Source organism: Micropterus dolomieu, linkage group LG17, assembly GCF_021292245.1.
Source record: "Micropterus dolomieu isolate WLL.071019.BEF.003 ecotype Adirondacks linkage group LG17, ASM2129224v1, whole genome shotgun sequence".
In the NCBI taxonomy this organism is placed as follows: Eukaryota; Metazoa; Chordata; class Actinopteri; order Centrarchiformes; family Centrarchidae; genus Micropterus; species Micropterus dolomieu.
Window position 1 is genome coordinate 26,352,209 of NC_060166.1, and position 23,841 is coordinate 26,376,049.

The 23,841-nt window shown below is 39.4% G+C and overlaps 2 protein-coding genes across 2 annotated transcripts; one reads left to right on the forward strand and one right to left on the reverse strand.

Moving 5' to 3' along the window:
* Window positions 1-1,741: 1,741 nt before the first annotated feature.
* On the reverse strand, window positions 1,742-6,562 carry LOC123985449 (extracellular calcium-sensing receptor-like). Its single transcript, XM_046072968.1, has 8 exons — window positions 6,252-6,562; window positions 5,600-5,894; window positions 5,223-5,512; window positions 4,623-4,918; window positions 3,476-3,681; window positions 3,112-3,333; window positions 2,732-2,855; window positions 1,742-2,646 (listed from the first exon to the last, which is right to left on the reverse strand). Exons 1-8 carry the CDS (start codon window positions 6,560-6,562, stop codon window positions 1,742-1,744), a joined length of 2,649 nt encoding a protein of 882 aa, XP_045928924.1.
* Window positions 6,563-10,108: 3,546 nt separating this feature from the next.
* Window positions 10,109-22,746, forward strand: LOC123985327. The gene is made up of 17 exons (XM_046072809.1): window positions 10,109-10,390; window positions 10,531-10,617; window positions 10,840-11,109; window positions 11,475-11,678; window positions 11,768-12,034; window positions 13,274-13,498; window positions 13,599-13,722; window positions 14,165-15,075; window positions 17,800-18,065; window positions 18,157-18,451; window positions 18,699-18,785; window positions 19,062-19,331; window positions 19,975-20,178; window positions 20,263-20,538; window positions 20,927-21,154; window positions 21,318-21,441; window positions 21,833-22,746. Exons 1-17 carry the CDS (start codon window positions 10,124-10,126, stop codon window positions 22,744-22,746), a joined length of 5,019 nt encoding a protein of 1,672 aa, XP_045928765.1. The 5' UTR covers window positions 10,109-10,123.
* Window positions 22,747-23,841: the final 1,095 nt, after the last annotated feature.

Here is a 23,841-nt window from a genome sequence, read left to right on the forward strand (position 1 = left end):
TATAAATTACGTAACTGAAGTAATACCTGTACTTAGGTATACCAGTAGTTTACTTAAGTTACATAGCTTAACTTCACTTAAAAAGAAATCTGTGTTGACTTAGTTTCACACCGGAAACAAACACTGCTCTCCTTAGTGAAAGTTCTCAGTTTGTTTATCCACCAATCCTACTTTTGTGAACTTTGTCACTCTTTATACAAATTAACCAGATATTGATCTGTCATATAATGTTTGCAGTGTTAAAAAATTATGCTAAAGGGGTACCAGGTGGGTTAAAAAGTGATGACAAGGGGTCTTGATCAAACGTTCATGTGTGATTACTTGAGAGTGAGAACAAGTTGGGTAATTTTGGGAAAGCTGAAGAATACTTTATAATAATAGAACCAAAAAATAATTGATAGCTATAGGTGATCAGGTATATATTTGGATGGCGTCTGTTACATTCCTTATGTTGTTTAATTTCTCTCAACCTAAAGTCGGGATCAAGTGTCATTTGATGTAAATGGCCATGCCTTACAGATATACGATGGAATGAACTGGCTGTGGCTCCCTGATGGAACGACAAAGATTCAGAATGCAGTTTAAAGAGTAAAAGGTGAAGAACTCACATTTCATGAAGACACAATTTTCTGAAACTTTGAGAAGGTTACTTCTTCTTATTTATATTAAAGAACAGGCATATGAAGTTCAACAAAGTCATAAAACATCACTTATCAAAACATCACTGTCAAGATGTAAAACAAAAGAATTCAGGGGGCCCATTAACCCCACTGTGTATAACTATACCAAATGTCATCAAATATTAATTAAAAAATGTTTTTTTTCTTCTTATGTCCTTCTGCCTAGCCATGTCCTTCAGCTTTTCCTGTCTGCTGTTATAGTGCACCTGATCAAAGACATACATATGCCGAGCTGATGAAATGACTACAAAATTCATTAATTTTGGCCTGGTGTACTGGTACCAGGAATATAAAGGAACAAACTTATGCTTAAACATGATGTTTGTTATGGACAATCTTTGACTAGCACAGAAGTCCGATTACAAGACACCAAATCTGTTCAGATTTGGCACGTTATTCTCCCCAGTCATAGATCCTCCAGGTTTCCCCGCCATTCTCCCATGTGAGCATTGAAGTCCCCCATTAGAAATATTGAATCCCCAGGCAGCACAGTCTTCAGGACCCCACCCAGAGAATCCCAAGAAGTCTCGCATAAGCACTTGACACAGACCCTTGCCTTTGCTCTTTACTATAGGTATAGGGTCACACTTTTGCTGGTCTACCATCATGTTGGCCTGCCCTCACATAAACAATTCTCTTCAATTAATGTTGGTGTCTTGATAGGAGCTTGCAAACATTGTTACAAAAACATTTACATAAATATAACCAGCCTTTCTTTTGTTTATACTGTATGTAATATGCTCTGAGTTCCCTCAGTCTGCATCAAACTTTAAATAGTTTTTTAGTCAAACATAAATATTATTCAAATATAAGAACTCAGCACAATGCATCATTATAATTGATTTAGAATTTAATTAGAACATGATAAAAATATTGTAAAATAAAACAATAACATTAAAATTACAAAATTACATTATAAAAACGACACTAAAATTCAGCAAATGATTAACATGAAAAACCTTGGAAATATTTAACCCAACTTTCTGAAGACTGTTAAATGTGCACAGCATAAGCTTTATGCTATGTATTGCCATCTAAACTATTTCAAAACTTCAGATGTTTTAGGATTGGTTTTTGTACATTAAATGTTTCTTGGTGTTCTTCTCTGGCTGAAACAATATGATGAAACACTTTGGAGCAAATATACACAGTATTAGTCCAAAACTGGAGGCCAGAATGGCAAATATTTCTACAGCCACAGTAAATTTCCCAGGAGAGCTGACATATGCTGGGATAAAGGTAATCCAGACTGCACAGAATATCAGCATGCTGAAGGTGATGAGCTTGGCTTCATTAAAATTATCAGGTAGTTTCCGGGCTAGGACAGCCAACACAAAGCAAAAGACAGCCAGTAGGCCTATGTAACCGAGCACAGCCCAGAACCCAACAGCTGAGCCTAATGCACACTCCAGGATGATTCTCTCCTTGTATAATGTTAGATTTTTCATTGGAAAAGGAGGACTAACAACCAACCAAATAGTACATATTAAAACTTGAATGAACGTGAATGACACTACAGTCATTCTTTGCTGTGGAGGACCAAACCATTTCATGACGTTACTACCTGGGAGTGTAGCTTTGAAGGCCATTAACACTACTATAGTTTTTCCAAGAACGCAAGAAATGCAGAGGACAAAGGTGATCCCAAACGCTGTGTGGCGCAGCATGCAGGACCACTCAGAGGGTGCTCCAATGAAAGTTAATGAACATAAGAAACATAGAGTCAGGGAGAAGAGCAGCAGGAAGCTCAGCTCAGAGTTGTTGGCCCTGACAATCGGGGATGTCCTGTGACAAAAGAAGACAGCCGCTGTTACAATGGCAAGACAGGCACCACCAACTGAGAACGCAGCCAGGATCATTCCAAGGACCTCATCGAAAGACAGAAACTCTACAGGCTTTGAGAGACAAGTATCTCTCTCTTCATTAGACCAGAACTCCTTGGGGCAAGGGAAACAAAAGGGGGAATCTGAAAAAAAGAATCAAAAGGGCTTTTAGTAGTCATGTATTTTATTTTGTAAATACACAGTAGGCTACATTACAAAAGAAAATACCTGTTGCATTGCTAATCTCTCCCTCAGGACACTGTAAACAATCATAACAGCAGATGGGCTTTCCTTTCTGCAGCACTTTACGGGTTCCTGGTGGACAGCTGTCAGTGCACACTGACACAGGGACCTGGCATATAGATACAAACACACTCACACATATTTAGGTGTGTTATGCAGCTCTTATGATTAAGACAGGTTCACATTCTGTCTCAGACTGCTGAATTTGTCATTGTCTTTGTCAGTAATTATACTTGGCTGAACTTTGGATGGCATTTAAACAGACTGTGGATTTTGTCCCCCACCTCTGAAATTGTATAAGGAGTGGAGCTCTTCACAGACAGAATGCACAGGAGGAACAAATACAGCGAAAAAAAAACGCTTACCTGTGTTCGCCCCTCCACCAAGGTGAGGTTCCTGTTTATACGGAACTCCTGGCCCACTGGTAGTGATGCATCGTAGTGCCCTACTGTTACAACCTCAATTCTGCCACTCGCACTTTTTTGCCAGTTAACCAGCTCGTATCTGGCTACAGGATCTCCATTGGCATCAAATGACACATAATAACCATTTCGGGAAAAATTTACTTTCTTCAGCTGAGAAATCACCTATGAGGAAGGAGGAAAATAAGACCGTGAATGAGAGAAAGGAAATAATGTGAAAAAAATAAAGTTTTCATTTCATAAAAGCAACATTATAGCAAAAATAAGGCATGGGCATTAGGATGTTCACTTCTTCGTTTTGACTGACCTGTTTGGACTCTAACCTGATGAATCTGTCACACTGAGTTGTTGAATTTGTGTCCTGACACACAGCATTATGAATGGCATGTGCTATTGCATAAACAGCCTTGTACACCATATTAGTTATTCGGAGCTGAGATGTGTCAGTGTACTGGGTGTGGAGCGTCTGTATGTCTTCAGTTCCATCACACAAACTCTTGTCAATGGCTGTACCTAAAAACACACAGAGACAGAGGCAGGTGCTTTTTAACCAAGGCAATGATTTTACAATATTATCATTTCTTGCTTTCTTTTTTTATTTCAAATATGGCCTGCAGAAACTGATTGTTATATCAGAATCAGAATCAGCTTTTATTGCCAGGTATGTGTACACATACGAGGAATTTGACTCAGAATTGTGCATTGCTCACAATGTGCTTACTCATACAAAAATACAAAAACACAATAATAAAAATAAAATAAAATCAGACACAGACTTCAGTGTAGACAACACAAATATACACACTATGAACACAATATAGACATATTGACAAATAGTGCAGTGAGCAGAGTGCAAAGGATGCAGGAGTATATACATGTCGTAGGTGGATCATATATCATTATATCATAATATACATAAAAAATGCTTATTTTACATGGTATCTTAAAGCAGACATGATTTATATAGTTTCTTAAATCATCAGAAATTGAGTCACATTTGTCTATGGCTGCACCTAAAAACACACAGACAGAGGCATGTACTTTTTGCCAATATTGTTATTTTTCTTCCTTGCTTTATTTTTGTTCTATTTCAACTGCAATAAACAATAATAACAACAATAAACAAATGTCTCATAACTGTCAGCATACACCTTATTAGATCTGCATCGATACTTACACATGTACTGCTACTAATATTTAGTTTGGTGTCCTGGAGACTGTCCATACCATGTGCTGGTGTTAAGGCTAAAGTGTTGGCATTGTCAAAACCACTTAAGGCAAGTTCTTACAAAATATTCTCCAAGACAGCAAAGTGCCTTAACTTGACCTAAGACATAATGGAGTGAGATTATTATCAGAGAAGGACCTTATTACCACCTCATATCTGTCTGTGTGGAAGCTCCACACTGTGAGTATCACCTACTGTATGTTAAGGAGTTATCAGCACAACTCACTTTTTTCCAGCCTGCAGTTGAATGCATCCTCCCAGAACTCAGTAAGCACTGGAGAGGCAGCCACTTTAGTGGGAGAGAGATCCAGCAAGAACTCTCTCAGACCTGGGATGACAGATTTCTCAATGCCAAATCCAATGGCTCCAGCACAGAAGCTGAACCTCAGCATGTCTGTGTCGGTTACCCAAGCCTCACTGCCTATCCACTGGCGAGGTGGAGAAGGCTCACGCGACAGCTCCTCCAGCAGGATCCTCATGTCTCCAGAGGCTGCAAATGCCACAACAACCATAGCTGTGGACCTGGAGAGATATTACAGTGCATTATGTTATACCAGTATAAACATGAAACTAACGTTTTTAAATATGTATCAAGATAGTTAACACAAACAAACATGAGAGATACTTTAGTTTTTTGGTGTGTTGAATGTACAGTTTTGGTCTCACTGATTCTGTTTTTATAACAGTATCATTAATAAATATGAAACAAATAAACGTGATAGGAAAAAAAGATCAATTTTCAATATGACAAAACATTGTTGTGGTTTTGCTTGCAGAAGGTCAGTGTTAGCACAGGAAGCAAAAGCACAATCAGTGATGTAGAAACCTGCGGATAACGTCAGCCACTCTCTGGATCCTGCTACGTGGGTGGGTCCGATAGAAAGACTCAGAATATTCCACACAGATCCCCTCTTTCTGTGCTGCGTCCAGGAAAGACGCCATGCCATTATTTCCGTAGTCCGAATCCGAGCGGACAGCACCTATCCAAGTCCAGCCAAAGTGTTTTACAAGCTTGGCCAGCGCTTCAGCCTGGAACTGGTCACTAGGGATTGTTCTGAAGAAACTCGGGTACTGTCGCTTATCGGACAGGCATGCACATGTGGCATAGTGGCTCACCTAAAGGGGAAAATGGATGAACGGGAATGACAAAAAATCAGCAAAGACCTTTATACAAATAATTTGTAAGAAATTCTAAATATTTACTTGAGGAATGTTAAAGGAACCGATGACGCGCGACATGCTGATGGATGGCGTAGACCCAGACTCACCAACGACAGCCATCACAATTCCAGATTGCGAGCAATTGTCGCCGGTGTAAAACACAGGGTCAATGCCATTTAAAAGCTGGAATGCGGCATGCACCGTCACGGGCACTGAGGCGCACGAGTCGTGGATCTGATAACCGAGCTTGATGCCTGGCAGCAGCTCTGTGTTGTTGTTAATCTCCTCTATGGCGAAGACCATTGCGCGCGAGAAGCGCAGTTCACGGGAGTCAATGCTGCACACACACAGACACTCACTGTTTTAAATTTACATAAGGACAATTAACAATTTCAACAAAAACACACTAAAGTGAAACTGACACCACAGGGTTACCGGACACTGGACACCAAAATTTAAAACACAGGAATTGATATCAGTACAAAATTCACCAAAATTGTAGCCTGCATCTCAGTAGTTATTCTCATGTTAAATATTTACAAAATGGGTTTAAACACAGCTATATTTTCAAAAATACAAAAATGCTTTTTTGTAATATAGTCACATTCAACTATTTTTGTGAAAACAATACCTGTATTTTATACCAAACTTTTTTTTAAGTTTTCAATATGCCCGGCATCTCTCCCTTACTAACCTCCCTGTGCACCTTAGTGGTTCAGGCACGGTCGTGTAATTATGCTTGACTGTGTGCATGTAGTAGTGTATGGAGAAAACTCCTCCAACAACGTAGTCACCATCCATTGAGAATGCAGGTAGACGACCAGTACCCTGGAGTTTACATTTTACAGATGAGTCCTTAGTGCTGACTCCAGGACAAGTCCTCTTCTCTGTAAGACCAGACCTTTGTTTCAGACCATATCCAGAACGATCCAAGGCAAGAACTGTGTTTAGCTCACACAAACTCAGAGACAGGATCTGGCCAATAAAGAGAGCTGAGATCTCCATCCCTCAAGTTGGTACACTGTATTTGTATCTTCTCTGGTTTATATAGATTTTCATACAAAAGCTTCCCTCCTTCTGCTGTACGTCAGCTTAGTATTCAGAGAGAGGATGTCCTTATGCCTTTTCCTATGAGCTATATTTATATAATAAATAATCTACTTTATCTTTTACTACTCTATCTGTTTTCTTTTCTTCTCTTATCATTGTCATTGTAAAACTAATTCGGTTCCCAATTTTATCTTACCCATACACCTTTCTTCCTTGGTTTTAGCTCATATTACAGTTGAGCCTAAAACATTCATACCTTAAATGTGTTGTTTGTGTGGTTTAATCTTTTCTTAAATAAATCACAAGATGTATTGTTCCACTGTGATATATTTAAAAATAATATATAGAGAAACGATAGAGTAAAACATGTAACAACACTGTTATAAAAGTCAGTTCAGCTGCTCCATAGTCTGGTTTAACTGCAAATATGAGTTTAACAGTTGAGAATTGCTGTTATACACTTGCAGTTCTAAACAAACCATCTTCTGACAAATTATATTTGTTAGTCTGAGCAATAGGAGAAGCATTGAGTATTTAGCCTGACATGTTAAAACAGCACTGATGAGTCTGATGGATGTTAAACAAGGCCATGACAAAGCCATGCAGTTTATAATGATTATAGGAAAGCCTAATCCTAGATTATAGGAACACCTAATTCTCAAAGCAACGTGCCACCTACAAAAAATACCTACAAAACAACCGTTGAAGGAAGATACAAATACAGTGCTAATTTAAAGGTTTACTCTACTACCAGTTCCAATACTTTTTTCTATACCAATTTTATAATTAAAAAAAAAATTACATTACACATTATGCAATTAATCATGGTACAATTACTCACTTCAAAGTTACTTTGCACACTTATCTCAATCTGGATAACTTGAGTAAAATTAAGAAACTGATTAAATATTTGCACAGTACTGGACTAAATAAATCGAAAATATATAACTGTCAAAAATAACATTTTCATACTCACCAGCATGTTTAGATCTTGGTAGAAGAATGTTGTATGCTTATTGGCTCACTGATAGTGATGAGACTTAATCTTTAGGTATTGGAATTTGGAACCCAGTGACAAGGCTGTGCAAGGGACTTTTTTCGATACTCGATATTATCGAAGCAATTTGGTCGGTGCCATAAAAGTATCGCAGTCTGGTACCCAGCCTTAAACATTAATCATAACAGTTTTAAATACATAAAAAATAACAAAAATAAAACTTACCAAAGTATATATGAAAAAGAAGAATGGACAATGAAGGCAACACATTGTACATGTAGCTCTAGTTTAATGAGAACAGAGGATCCATTGATTTGACCACTCTCAAGCACATTCAGCCATCACTTTGATGAACAGCTGATTTCTGACTCACAGTGTCAGGAACAATTCCTGTGCAATAACCCATTAACTCTGTCTCTAATCAGCACCTGTTTACTGGTTTCCACTTATTATTTATTTATTCACCATTCTCTATTTCAGTGCTGTTCATACTATGTTCATACTATGTCATATTGTATATTCTGTATACCAATACGCCTACCTCAGGTCACAAGGTCATAGGTCTTATTTATTTTTTCCAGCATCCTTTGCACTATGCTCCATCACACTGTGTACATTTAAGCATGAATGCTGTGGCTCAGGAGGTAGAGCGTGTTGGCTGTTAATCGGAAGGTCAGTGGTACAATCCCTGGCTCCCCCTGGTTACATGTCGAAGTGTCCTTGGGCGAGATGCTGAACCCTGAACCACCCCTGGTGGCTGTTCCGCCAGTGAACGGTTTCTGTTTGATCACTTAGGTTCTTCTCTTATCGTGTGGTGTAAAAGCGCTTTGAGTGGTTGAAAAGACTAGAAAGGCGCTATACAAATACGGAGAATTTACATTTGCGTGTATGTGTACCTGGATATCATATCCACCTTCAACATGTAAATAATGAGAATAGTTTACTCTTGCATCCTTTGCACTCTGATTACTGCACTATTTGTCAATATGTCTATATTGTTTTGTTCATAGTGTGTATATTAGTGTTGTCTACTCTGTAGTTTGTGTCTAATTTTATTTTATTATTATTATATTATTATTTTATTATTGTATAAGTAAGCACATCGTGAGCAATGTACAATCCTGAGTCAAATTCCTCGTATGTGTACACATACCTGGCAATAAAACTGATTCTGATTCTGATTCTGATTCCACTCCACACCATGTGGGGATCAGTGGGATAATATACTGCTTGATTGCTTGCATTCTTTGGTCTCCTCTGTCTTTATGGTGGGCTCAACACAGCTGTTCATCCATAAACCATTCTTTTAAAAATAAACCAACCATCTCATATTCAAGTATTTTTGATGAGACACAAATGCATCCCAATATACCTGCTCAAAAAATGCACATATACATACATATACTGAACTTGAGTACTTTTAACAGAATTTGACACATTTATTTAAATGTTCCAAAACTGGATTAAAATTTTTTTGTCTTTTTTGTCGTAATTGTCTTTCTTATTTTTTATGTTTTTATTTTACTATTTAAATATATTCAAGTATTTAGTAAAATAATTATTTAAGTATAAATAAAGTTAATTCCATGAACTTCAAGATTCTTTATCTTATTGACATTTAAGGGCTAGGAATGGGCTTTCACATAAAAAAAAAAACAGGACCTAATGATTATAGTAGTTTACAAAATACACGTAATATGGTTTATTGTTTATATCTGAAATATTTGTTGATATTGCATACCAATTAAACTATTATTTAATATATGTTATTGTTTAATCCTGACGCATCTGTACAGAAATCGGTGTATTTTTTCCTGCCCACACTACTGGCCATGCCCTGATGGGTGGTGTGAAAGACAGTGACGAAAAGGACACAGAGAGGATGACATAGTACTGCATATAAAAGAGTTAACCATGCATCAAGATTACAAACAGGGTTAAGGGACAAGGGCAGTTATGGGGACATTTTTTGACATATACTTTTGTGTCTACTTGGTCTTGCTTTTGTTCTCTTGTTCTTTTTTCTACCCCATGTCTTCCTCTCTTTCCTCATCTTGTAAATTACGGAGACGGTTTCATCTCAATGGGTTACATAAGGCTGGGGATGTGATTCTCGGTGGGCTGTTTGAGGTCCACTACACCTCAGTCTTCCCTGAGTGGACCTTCACTTCAGAGCCAAATCAGCCCACCTGCAAAGGGTATGTTTCACATACATACAGCAAACAGCATACATCTTTTAAGAATATTCTTGTCTGTTCAGAGTATTCAAAATATTAAGAAAGTAACATGAAAGATCTGTGTTGAGATTTGTGTCATGTATTTTAAAATGGATCTTGATCAGATATCAAGCTATTTTTACTTCTAAGTTTAAATTAATTATCTATACCAGATGTTTTGATCAAGTAGTAATGTGGATAAGATAGTTATATACTATACTTTATACTGTTCTGACAATATTTGTAGTGGTTAATAGAGACATTTTGTGTGTTAGCTTTGACACTCAAGGGTTCAGGCATGCCATGACGATGGTCTTTGCTGTTGATGAGATCAACAAGAACCCCAACTTGCTACCTAATGTGACTCTGGGATACAGTCTCTATGATAACTGCGGTGCACTTGTTATTGGATTCCGTGCTGCTTTGGTGTTGTCCAGTGGTCAGGATGAGCAGTTTCTGCTGCAGGAGAACTGTATGGGGACCCCTCCAGTTATGGGGATTGTGGGTGATTCCTACTCAACATTTTCTATTGCCACCTCCAATGTGCTAGGTTTGTTCAGACTGCCCATGGTGAGCTTACATTTCCTCTGTGTTTATCAATTAATTTCATATTAAATATTTATCAATTATTGAATTGGGTTAACTATTTGAAATGGATGAGTTGTGTGATAGGCTACTCCACACAGTGCAAACTGTATGTCTATTTTCAGGTGAGTCATTTTGCCACATGTTCCTGCCTGAGTGATCGGAAACGGTTTCCATCCTTCTTTAGAACAATCCCAAGTGATGCTTTCCAGGTGAAACTATTAACAAAATAACAACCGCAAAAAAGGTTTTACAGGAACTATAGTAAACTTAAAAAATAAGTCTCCTCAATGAAACAAAGGATGTTTGGGGCATCAGGGAATATGTATTTTGAGCAGCATTAATGAAAATACATAGACTGAGATGACTAATGCTTAAATAATTCAAATATGAATCTTACAATTACTCAAAAACACATTCTTTGTCCAAATTAGGTGCGTGCTATGATTCAGATTCTGAAACGCTTTGGCTGGACTTGGGTAGGCCTTCTGGTTAGTGATGATGACTATGGGTTACATGTTGCCCGATCCTTCCAATCTGACCTGTTTCGTTCTGGTGGAGGTTGTCTGGCATACTCAGAGGTTTTGCCTTGGGGCAGTGACACAGCTGAACTGAGGAGGATTGTGGATGTGATGAAGAAATCAACAGCTCGCGTGGTCATGGTCTTTGCACATGAAATACACCTTTATCGACTAATGGAGGAGGTTGGGTTCAAAGATTTATAAACATATGTTTTGTTTTTTTAAAGTTTAGATTTCAACGTTTCAAAACTTTTTTCTAAACATATGCACACCAGTTTTCAGATCACCATTAACAAGGTTTCAAACCTGGAAAACAAACTAATACACAAGGAGAACAGTGACAAATTTGAAACTGTAACATTATGCAAGCCTTCAAAACTTAGTTTCAATCTTGCAAAACCTTTTAAATTAGATTGCAAGCTTTTATATGTGACGCTTGACCAAGTCACATATGGACTCTTGGTCAAGTTCCAACCTATCGACATTACATTGATCCCATTTATTTGTGCCTTAGTTAGTAAAAATATTTGTTTATAATGCATATGCAGGTGGTGAGGCAAAATGTGACAGGTCTTCAGTGGATGGCCAGTGAAGCTTGGGCATCAGTTGATGTCCTCCAGACGCCCAGCTTCATGCCATACCTGGGTGGCACGCTGGGCATTGCCATCCGCCGAGGAGAAATAGCGGGGTTTAAGGACTTCCTGTTAGGAATACACCCTAACCAACACCATATCATCTATGGAAATAGTATAGTGAGAGCTGAATCTTAAATATGACCTGAAATTGCAGCAATAATATATTAATTATTTCTGTTAACACTGAATTTTTTATCACATTTCAGGTAAAACAGTTTTGGGAAGACATATTTGAGTGTAAATTTCCACCACCTCCAGCAGGTTGGGTGGAGGCTGGGGGGGCACTATGTACTGGACAGGAGGATCTGCATAATGTGGAGAGTGAGTTGTTTGATGTTTCAAACCTAAGGCCAGAGTACAATGTGTACAAGGCTGTGTATGCTCTGGCGTATGCCCTTGATGACATGCTGCGCTGTGTGCCAGGGAGAGGGCCTTTCAGCGGGCACAGCTGTGCCAGTTTGGAGCCATGGCAGGTGTAGTATCAGTTTACACTCATTTGCACCTGTGAGGTTTCAAATACAGCTAACTGAATGTAGTTCATCAGAGGGATTTTTTGAATAAAGACACTGTCTTAGTATGACATCAATAAACAGGCATCCTAAAAAGAAAGATTTTAATGTTATTGGTTAATTTATTCTGTGTTCTTTATTTAAGGAGAAACCTAACACCCCATTTATTTATATAGCACCTTTTACACAAACATGCAGCCCAAAGTGCTTCACGTAGCAAGATAAAACATCAAAAATAAAACCAAAAATAGACAAAAATAGATCTAGTTTTGCAAGACTGAAAATTACAACAATGAAACAATAAAATGTTGAAAATAATGTAAAAAAACAACAATTAAAACCTTAAAACAACGTCATAACATTGTTCCAAACTAAAGGACAGATTTAGGTATTTCATTTCATTTTAATATCCAGAGGCAATGTGTTCCACCAACACAGTCTCACTCCCGACTTGTCACATATGGACCCTTGCCAAGACTCCTTGGCATCGCCTTTAACGCCTGGGTGGAAAAGATTTTAAGCAATTTACGTAACTTAAAAAACAAACTGCGTTGAATTATCACGCTGTGGGGATCCCCAGTACATTACAAACTGACGCCGACAGGTTTTGACCATGCGTCTATAAATGACAAGTTTGAAGTGAGAAAGTGTTAAAAAAAGTATTTTTATGGGACACATAAGGAAGATTTAAAAGAAAAGCGGTGGATGACCTTAGTGATCTGGCTTGAACATTACATGAATGAAGATCTCTGATGTTGGTCATTTAAGACAAGTAAAATAACTTTGAAATTATTTTAAAAATACAAATTTTATAAAAATACAAGTAGCCAGTGCAGTGTCTTAAGCTGTGGAGTAACTATGTAATTTAACTAATATTTTAAATCTCCATGTGGAACTTGCATTGTGCTACTGTATGTTCTCTTTCCTCCCGTTCTCTCTCTCTCGTAACCCTACCGGTATAGGCAAATGGCCGCCCACCCAGGGTCTGGTACTGCCTGAGGTTCCTTCCTGTTAAAAGGAAGTTTTTTCTTGCCACTCTTACCAAATGCCTATTCATAGCGGGAATTGTTGGGTCTCTGAAAAATTATATTATAAAGAGTACAGTCTAGAACTGCTCTATGTGAAAAGTGCCCTGAGATAACTTTTGTTATGATTTGGCATATATAAATGAAACTGAAGTGAATTTCTCTTACCCCTCTGAAGCTGGTTTATTATTTGGATGCAGTCAATTTCACCACAACATTTGGGGATGAGGTATCATTTGATATGAATGGTGATGCCTTACCAATCTATGACATCATGAACTGGCTGTGGCTGCCTGATGGAAGAACAAAGATTCAGAATGTAGGCGATGTTAAAGAGTCAGCCAAAGGTGAAGAACTCAAACTTGAGGAGGACAAAATTTTTTGGAACTTTGAATCCAAACAGGTTACTTCTGCTTAATAATTTGATTGACTTTTGCCCAATGATGACTTACATAACAGCAAGAAATGTTGTAGAACAATGATATCTCTTACAATCCCTAAAGCCACCACAGTCAGTGTGCAGTGAGAGCTGCCCACCAGGTACTCGCATGGCCAGAAAGAAGGGGCAACCTGTTTGCTGTTTTGACTGCATCTCTTGTTCTGAGGGAAAGATCAGCAATGAAACAGGTTGGTATCATCTATAAAACAATGTAATTTATCAATTTGCTATTAATTTGAAGAAAAACAAACAAAAAAAACAGTTTTTTTTGCTAGTGCCCTAACATATATAATCAGTAGTGTTTGCAGGTGAGAGGCATAATGGTTTTGTTGCTAAAATAGCGACTCCTACTGGTTTGTAGCTGGTTAAGCCCCTTACTGTTTGGTGGAAAAGAAGCAGTTGGCAGGAGTCCATGTGCGTTAGAGGTGACATATGGCTGTTTACTCCCTCCCCCAAGATAATAGTAGGAGCTAACAATGACAAGGACTGTTGAGTGTTGGAAAATATCAATCCCTTGTAACAAATTTGAGGTACATTTCAGTCTTGTCAGTGTATCTTATAAAGCACCCTAGGTTTCCTTTATGTATATAATATAGATCCGTATCTTAATAGTTTTTCTCTTTTTGTCAGACTCCATGGAGTGCACTACTTGTCCAGAGGACTTTTGGTCAAATGTCCAGCGCGACCACTGTGTTCCTAAGAAAACAGAGTTCCTCTCCTACCAAGAGCCTCTAGGCATCTGCTTGACAGCCACCTCATTGCTGGGCACATTTATCTGTGCTGCTGTCCTGGTCATCTTCACCTATTATCGCAGCACACCCATGGTACGCGCCAACAATTCAGAACTGAGTTTCCTGCTCTTGGTGTCACTTAAACTATGTTTCCTTTGCTCACTGCTGTTTATTGGACGTCCCAGGCTGTGGACATGCCAGCTGAGACATGCAGCATTTGGGATCAGCTTTGTGCTTTGTGTCTCATGTATTCTTGTGAAAACCATGGTGGTTCTGGCTGTGTTCAAGGCATCCAAGCCAGGAGGTGGAGCAAGTCTAAAGTGGTTTGGTGCTGTGCAGCAGAGAGGGACAGTTATGGTTCTTACTTCTATTCAAGGAGCAATCTGCACTGCCTGGCTTGTCTCTTCCTCACCAGTTCCTCATAAAAACACTCAATACTACAATGACAAGATAGTTTATGAGTGTGTAGTTGGGTCTACAATTGGTTTTGCAGTGTTACTGGGTTACATTGGCTTACTGGCTATCCTTAGCTTCTTGTTGGCATTTCTTGCAAGGAATCTTCCAGACAACTTCAATGAGGCCAAGCTCATCACTTTCAGCATGCTGATCTTCTGTGCTGTGTGGGTGGCCTTTGTCCCTGCTTATGCAAACTCCCCGGGCAAATATGCAGACGCAGTGGAGGTATTTGCCATCCTGGCCTCCAGTTTTGGCCTCTTGGTAGCCCTGTTTGGACCCAAATGTTACATAATCCTGCTGAGACCAGAGAGGAACACAAAGAAAGCAATCATGGGTCGAGCCACACCCAAGACATAAGGCAGCACTTATGATACTGTATGTATTTTAGGTTAATTTAAGAATGATCTGCTCTTAACGGACCCACATTATAAGTAACTTTCTTTTCGAAGTTAAAACTTTACATGAAAAAAAATAAACCAGGCTGAGATGAAACAGAATGAAGCTGTTAATAAAGAACTGAATCTTACATCATTTTATTGCCTGATTTCTCTTTTCTTGTTTACTTGTAAAATTTCAACTGTGTTCAACTGTCTGACTTTGTGGGATAGTTTTACTACCATCAAAATGACATACTTTTATCCAGCATGGCATAAGCTTGGCACCAGTAACTCACTTACCTTTTGATTCATCATTTACTTCAGCATACTCCTGGGGAAATGAACAAAAAATCAATTTAATTGACAGTTAATGAGATTTTGACAGCACACTCCAAATCCATTGAGGAAAATTATTAATGCAATTTCTGTATAGTGATACAGTATAATGAACATCCAATCATACATATGAAGACGCTACAGTAGCCTATTCTACAGTCAGAGTAGAAACCTTACCAGAAGCTCACATTGCAACAGTCCATTTAGCTGACAGGGTCTGTCTCTCGAAATTGCTTTTCTATTTTCTTTCTATGTACTACTTTTAATAGCCAACAATGAGTAAACAGGACTATTTTAGTTGGACCACAGTAGGTGCACCAGTGCTTAAAGTTAGTCAAGCAGTGTGAAGATCAATAATAAATGATTACCCATTGGTTTACTTAATAGTCATCAAGTGAAATAGACAACCAGCATATTTTCATTATTCCAATTAACTAATTTGGTAACTGACAGAGAGAAACATTCACACTGATAATAACATTACACTACAATCAGATCTCTTTTTATAATAGCTCAAATACGTGGTATTCTTAAGCACAATAACCAAATGTTCTATTTTAAGCCTCGTTCAGTATCCCACTATGGGAGATATGGCCCAATCCCAAATTGTATGTTCCCAAGCCTATAATGAATCAACTCAAGAGGGCAGATACAATCTCCACAGGCTTATATATGTCTATACCCACACTGAAGACTGACCAAGTTGTCCAAGCTGTAAAACAAAAGAATTGTTTTTGGATTTAAAGAAATGCTCCTAAAGAGGGCCCATGAAGTAATCATACCCCTGGCAGAATGTGTTTGCAGGCCTCCTGGAGAGCCCATAGCTTTTATAAGCCAGTACAATAGCCTCCACTACCCAATGGGAAAGATGCTGGCGCAAAAGGGGCTCTATGCCGCTGGTTGCTATTCCTATGTCATTAAGACCTGTCCAAATGTGCAAGCTTTGATGAAAAACCTGGCCTGCCCGAAGTGAACTTAATCTGCTGGCCACTAAGAGTTTGACACATTCCCTCGTCCCTCTTAACTGAACCCATAGGGCGCAAAGAGTGGTAAACGAAATTGGGAAACTTGTACTACTCCACAAATGTGAACTAGATAAACATAGCGGGTCATTACACAGAACTGAAAGGGACTTGGCAGAAAGTATTAACATGTTCTCCTTCTGGCAGGGGGAGCAAGCTACCACAAGGAGGCTCAGGACAGTGATCTCTCTGAAGACTCCCTGCGGAACAGCTTATGCCCCTGGAGTCCTTGCTGATGGGTGGCCAACTACTTTGGCACATACTATATCTGGGACCTTTAAAGTTCCCACTATGGCCGCTTGCCATCATAGTAGTGAAGCCATGGTGCAAGGAATGGGTGGAGCGATTACTTGATGAACTGTGTTTTATGGGTAGACATATGATGAAACTTTTTCTCATGTCACAACTGTAGCTTCCCACATAGAGGTAACTCCCAAAAGAATCCCATAGCCCACAATATATTTCCTCCCAAACAGTGTGGGAGAACCATAATCCAAAGGTTGTGCCATTTGCAGGGATCAGGGTAACCATGTTCAGATTTTTAATGGACTGGGCCAATGTGATAAAGTTTTTGATACACGATGGCTTTAAAATGCTTACTTTTAGCTGGGACGGCACACCCAGCTAAGGGAATCAGCAAATAGGCTAGCATGTTGCACTATTGATTTACCTATAAATCCGCTGTTGCTTCATTTTGCTTTTACTAATTCATTATACAGTAGCCCTGTACTGTTAACTGGCAGGGTTACTGTAATCCATATTACAGCATTTTTAATTTAACAGATTTTTAGAATCCACTCTCAAAAGGAGTTTATTATGGTTAGTAAAAAATTCCCCACTCAACACTGCATACACATCAAAACATACAGTTAAAAGAAACATGATATTGTCACAATTTCATGAAGTGCTTAAATTTTACAAAATGTTGTCATAGTAAATAGAATTGTTCTGTAGGTTTTGCTGTATTGCTTTGATCTTGTTTATCTTTAATCCACTCCACTGTACATTTATAGTTTTCCCCTTGATGTGTATTTGAGAAAAAAGGACGATTAATCATTCCATTCAACATAATTCCCATATCTCATGTGTTTGAGAAAAATCAACTGAAGATGAGTGCCGAGTTCACAATGGTAAAATAATTAAACATTGAAGTGATGAACACAAAATACAGCACATAAAAGATGTCATCATGACATTTTGTGTCTGTAGAGCTTATTTGTTATGTGTATGCCCTGCCCCTACACAACTGCCCATTCCCTGATGGGTGGTGTAAAACTATGACGATAACCACTACTGGAGATTATATTTCACCCTGCATATAAATTAAATAACTATGCACGAAGATAAGAAACAGGGGTGTAGGTAGGAGGGCAGTTATGGGAGCATTTCTGTGTTTGTATGTCTACCGGATCTTGATTTTGTTTCCTTCATTTTTCTTGTCAGAGTCTACCTCTCATTTCTCATCTTGTAAATTAAGGAGACAGTTTTTTCTTAATGGGATGCACAAGCCTGGTGATGTGATTCTGGGTGGGATGTTTGAAATCCATTACACCTCTGTCTTCCCTGAGCTCACATTCACCTCAGAGCCAAATCAGCTAATCTGCCAAGGGTAAGCATTACATCAGACAGCATAAATCTGTGCCGATTAGTAAATAGACTATAGTACTTCTTAGTGGTTAATTGTGACATTTTTGTGCTAGCTTTGACCCTCCAGGGTTCAGGCATGCTATGACTATGGCCTTTGCTATAGATGAGATTAACAAAAATTCCAATCTGCTACCCAATGTGACTCTGGGATACAGTCTTTATGACAACTGTGGCACACTTGTAATTGGATTCAGTGCTGCATTGACATTGGCCAGTGGTCGAGAGGAGACATTTCTTCTTCAAGAGAACTGTTTGGGGACCCCACCCGTCCTGGGGATTGTGGGCGATTCCTTCTCGACATTTTCTATTGCCACCTCTGATGTGATCGGTTTATTCAAATTGCCCATTGTAAGTTTCCTTCCTCCAGTCTTAGCTGTGCTTTTGATGTGCTGTATTTGATGAATTTCAAATTTTAAAATGATAGAACAGGACATATACATTAAATCTCAGCTCCACTTTCTCCAGCAAGACATTATTTGGTAAGCAGTATTCTTTTTATTTTAGATTTTAAAATGATGAATTGTTAAGTAGGTGAAATAATTTGAATGTTTAATGAGAAGCAAGACTGTACTGTGTACTGTATGTTTCTTTATAGGTGAGTTATTTTGCAACCTGTTCCTGCCTGACTGATCGCCAGAGGTTTCCATCCTTCTTTAGAACAATACCAAGCGATGCTTTCCAGGTGAAACGCTGTTCTTGGAATAACAAATGCTAAATATGTTTAACAAGGAGTGTAATTATCTTAAAATAACGTTCCCCCAATCAAGCACATTTTTTATATTGTTCTGAAAAGTTATGTATTTGCTTTGTGCATCAGTGATGAAACCACATGGATTTAGAAGACAGAGCACAGTGAGATAAATTAACTGTGATTTTGTTGTGATACATGAAAAGATATGTTTCCACCGAAAGATTATTTAAACTTGTACACTAAACCCTCCACTCTGTATTCAATTAGGTGCGTGCTATGATTCAGATTCTGAAACGCTTTGGCTGGACCTGGGCAGGTCTGCTGGTTAGTGATGATGATTATGGACTCCATGTTGCCCGATCCTTCCAATCGGACTTGGCTCAGTCTGGTGGAGGTTGCCTAGCCTACTCAGAGATTTTACCCTGGGGTGACAACCCAGCTGAACTAAAAAGGATTGTGGAAGTGATGAAGAAATCCACAGCTCGTGTGGTCATTGTGTTTGCACATCAGATCCACATGATTCAACTAATGGGAGAGGTATCTATCTATCTATCTATCTATCTAGTTTAGTGCACTCAAAATGGGCCAATATTAATGTTAACCAGTATGAATATTACTTTGTATAACTTATCAATTACAAATCATTAATTTGATTTAGCTCTGAGATACTGTGCATCTAAGCCAACCCCATGCAGAGAGAGAGAGAGAGAGAGAGAGAGAGAGAGAGAGAGAGAGAAAGAAAGCCCAGTACTGCTTCAAAGATAGTGACTCACCACTTTTTTTCATCTCTCTTGAATGAATGAAAAATATTTCGGTGCTAATTGTTACCATAAAATTAATTGAACGATTGAGTAGTGGAGAATCTAATCGATTTTACAATATATAGCATGTCCATATTGACAAAAGTTTAAACATTTATATTTGTATGTGTGATCAAAGCAGCTTAGAACTAGCTCATAATGGTGACCCAGTGGGCTTTATGTAATAAGATTTATCCAAAGAACTTATCTAAAATCCAGAGCAGTGTATTTGAGGCCTGTGTCTATTTTTCAAAATAGCCACACCAGGACAGTTTAAGAAAAAGGCATCTAACTGGGACTGTGCTTTTTTATTGAGGTTCTAAGGTATATTTCTTACGCATTAATCTGAAAATATAAATTCAATAAAATGCAATGAATAGGTGGTGAGTCAGAATGTGACAGGACTGCAGTGGATGGCCAGTGAAGCCTGGACAGCCGCTGCTGTGCTCCAGACACCTCACCTCGTGCCGTACCTGGGTGGCACACTGGGTATTGCCATCCGCCGAGGAGAAATACCAGGGCTTAGGGACTTTCTGTTAAGAATACATCTTCACCTATATGACAGCTATAGTGACAATAGCATGGTAAGATTTTAACCTACAGTCAGATCAATTATAATAATGAAATATTGTGATTTTTGATAAGACTTTGATTTAAATACATTGCAGGTTAGGCAGTTTTGGGAATTCACATTTCAGTGTAGATTTCACCCGCCTCCAGCAGGCTGGATGGAAGCTGGAGGAGCATTATGCACTGGAAATGAAGACCTAGAGAATGTGGAGTCTGAGTTTCTGGATGTTTCTAACCTCAGGCCAGAGTACAATATTTACAAGGCTGTGTACGCTCTGGCGTATGCTCTCGATGACATGCTGTGCTGTGTGCCAGGGAGAGGGCCTTTCAGCGAGCACAGCTGTGCCACTTTGCAAACACTGGAGCCATGGCAGGTGTGGTATCAATTTACACTCCAACTCTTTAGTTTTTAAGCAGCTACTACATCTTGAGATGTTTCCTGTAATAGATTGTGGGAAACGAAAACATTAATAACGATGGCATTAGTAGGCAAGTTTAAATCTCCAGGTTGTCTTTGAGTAGAAGACAAGACAGAATAACATTCCCTTCACTTGCTGTGAAAAAGATAATTAATGGTAACAGATCATAGTTGATCAGATTTAGACAACTTTTCATGTTTTAAGTGCACTGCATTTGAACACTAGCATGATTCAATCTAGCTAAACTTTCCTATAGAACATCTGAACGGATATGCCCAATCAAGAGTACAATTTTTTTGAGTCTCCTTGTCAAACTGTTGATTTGTATTGTACCCTTTTGTAGCTTATGCATTACTTGGAAAAGGTAAACTTCACTACACCATTTGGCGATCAAGTGTCATTTGATGAGAATGGTGATGCCTTACCAATATATGATATCATGAACTGGCAGTGGCTCCCTGATGGAAGAATTAAGGTTCAGAGTGTGGGGGTTGTTAAGAAGTCGACCTCGAAAGGTGAAGAACTCACACTTGATGAAGACAAAATCTTCTGGAACTTTGACTCAAAACAGGTTTCTTCTGTTTATTTTTGTTTTTACTTTAGTATTGTATAACACACAATGACAGAATCAATCAGTGTAGAATAACCATCGCTTTGGATAAAAGAGTCTGCCAAATGAGTAAATGTAAATATAAATGTAAATAACTGTGATATAACTCTTATAATCCCTACAGCCACCCCAGTCAGTGTGCAGTGAGAGCTGTCCTCCAGGTACCCGCTTGGTAGGCAAAAAGGGGAAGCCTGTGTGTTGTTTTGACTGTGTCCCTTGTTCTGAGGGAAAGATCAGCAATGAAACAGGTTGGTATTATTATAAAACTATATGTTATATCACGTATATGGCTATATAAATTTTTATTAGGAATCTTCCATTTTTTTATGGTCAGGTAAAATACACAAAAACCTGCAGAATCACGAGTACAGTTCAAGGCATCAGTGGCCCATCCAACTGCTGTCAGTTTTCACATGTGGCAGGGACAATGTATTTGGTTCTGCACAAGCAACTAGTTAAGGTGGCTGTATGGAGGGAATATGCAAGAAAGTTTGTGTCTGTTATGCCTGTTTACACTCTCCCCAGGCTAACGGTTAAAGTTAGTAGGAACAAGGGCCACAAAAAATAGAAAATTGTCCTTGCTGTGAAAAAAGGTAACAATTGTAAAGAAAAAAATAATAATCTTCCCTTTTTTGTCAGACTCCATGGAGTGCATCAGTTGTCCAGAGAACTTCTGGTCCAGCCCCCAGCGTGACCATTGTGTTCCCAAGAAAACAGAGTTCCTCTCCTACCATGAGCCTCTGGGTATCTGCTTGACAACTGCCTCATTGCTGGGCACATTTATCTGTGCTGCTGTCCTGTGCATCTTTACCTATTATCGTAACACACCCATGGTACGTGCCAACAATTCAGAACTGAGTTTCCTGCTCTTGGTGTCACTTAAACTATGTTTCCTGTGCTCACTGCTGTTTATTGGACGTCCCAGGCTGTGGACATGCCAGCTGAGACATGCAGCATTTGGGATCAGCTTTGTGCTTTGTGTCTCATGTATTCTTGTGAAAACCATGGTGGTTCTGGCTGTGTTCAAGGCATCCAAGCCAGGCGGTGGAGCCATTCTGAAGTGGTTTGGTGCTGTGCAGCAGAGAGGGACTGTGCTAGGTCTTACATCAGTTCAAGCAGCAATCTGCACTGCCTGGATTGTCTCTTCCTCACCAGCTCCTCATAAAAACACTCAATACCACAATGACAAGATAGTTTATGAGTGTGCTGTAGGGTCCACAATTGGTTTTGCAGTGTTACTGGGTTACATTGGCTTCCTGGCTATCCTTAGCTTCCTGTTGGCATTTCTGGCAAGGAATCTTCCAGACAACTTCAATGAGGCCAAACTCATCACTTTCAGCATGCTGATCTTCTGTGCTGTGTGGGTGGCCTTTGTCCCTGCTTATGTAAACTCTCCAGGCAAATATGCAGACGCAGTGGAGGTATTTGCCATCTTGGCCTCCAGTTTTGGCCTCTTGGTAGCCCTGTTTGGACCCAAATGTTACATAATCCTGCTGAGACCAGAGAGGAACACAAAGAAAGCTATCATGGGTAGGGGAACCACCAAGACATAAAAAGTAACTCTAGTAAATATAAATTAATTTTATTCAGCTTGTATTTTAAAGCAACATTATGGTAAGATTTGGTGTTTTCTGTGATTTGGCGCCCCTACCCTTTGATTTAATTCAGTGCCGTTGTAAATAAAGACAGCTGCAAATGTGAATTTGTTATGATTACAAGACTTTAGCACTGTCGCCTCACAGCAAGAAGGTTGTGGGTTCAAACCCTGGTTGCCCCAGCCTTTCTGTGTGGAGTTTGCATGCTGTCCGCGTGGGTACTCCGGCTTCCTCCCACCATGCAGGGTATGTTAATTGGTGTCTCCAAAATTCCTTTTGCCCAATTTTTGTTTGATCATAAGTGATGTCCATCCATCCGTCCATCGTCAACCGCTTATCCCGCGTACAGGGTCGCAGGGGGCTGGAGCCAATCCCAGCTGGAAAGGCGTGGTACACCCTGGATGGGGTACACCGTAGACAGGTCGCCAATCCATCGCAGAGCCACTCATAGACAAAAAACAGTCACACTCACACTCAAGGACAATTTAGTCTGCATGTCTTTGGACAGTGGGAGGAAACCAAGCACCCAGAGAGAATGAAGGTTACGATATGGTAACCCTAGTTCTATAAGCACAGGCAGAGCTGTCTACTGGACTCTATGGGTACTACCTCCTCCAATCACATGCACGCACTTGCCCACTGAAATTTTATCGTGCAGGTAGCCGACCAATGCGCGACGTATAAATAGCAGTGTCCCTACTGCCTCAGCATCCGACCGCCTCTTCAGCGACCACCTCTTCAGCAGCCGGCTCATTGGTAGAGGGTCCCGTAGCACGGGCCGGACAGCCGGCTAGCAAGGAGGAAGCCCAGGTCCTACTAACGTCTCGCTCGGATGCCACCAGGAGAGCGACGTGGGACATGGGCTTCTGTCCCAGTGGTTTGAATAGCACAGCAAAGACCCAGGCCCTCCCACTGTCTCTCTAGAGCTTAGCAAGGAGAGCAGTGTGGGCCGTAGGTGGGGAGGAGAATGCTCTTTAGGAATGTACTGTATTTAATCAGTTGAACATTCACAGCATTTTCAGTGTGTACACAAGCAGCACATGAAACACAAAT

What these genes read in the sequence shown, in the direction of transcription:
- LOC123985449 (XM_046072968.1), bottom strand. Translation starts at nt 6,562, where the DNA reads ATGGAGATCTCAGCTCTCTTTATTGGCCAGATCCTGTCTCTGAGTTTG. An exon ending in TCAGGTTAGAGTCCAAACAG is followed by an intron (nt 3,334 to 3,475) that starts GTCAGTCAAAAC and finishes CCTTCCTCATAG; the next exon opens with GTGATTTCTCAGCTGAAGAA. An exon ending in AGAGATTAGCAATGCAACAG is followed by an intron (nt 2,647 to 2,731) that starts GTATTTTCTTTT and finishes TCTTTTTTTCAG; the next exon opens with ATTCCCCCTTTTGTTTCCCT.
- LOC123985327 (XM_046072809.1), top strand. Translation starts at nt 10,124, where the DNA reads ATGACGATGGTCTTTGCTGTTGATGAGATCAACAAGAACCCCAACTTG. An exon ending in TTTATCGACTAATGGAGGAG is followed by an intron (nt 11,110 to 11,474) that starts GTTGGGTTCAAA and finishes ATGCATATGCAG; the next exon opens with GTGGTGAGGCAAAATGTGAC. An exon ending in GCTATAGTGACAATAGCATG is followed by an intron (nt 20,179 to 20,262) that starts GTAAGATTTTAA and finishes AATACATTGCAG; the next exon opens with GTTAGGCAGTTTTGGGAATT.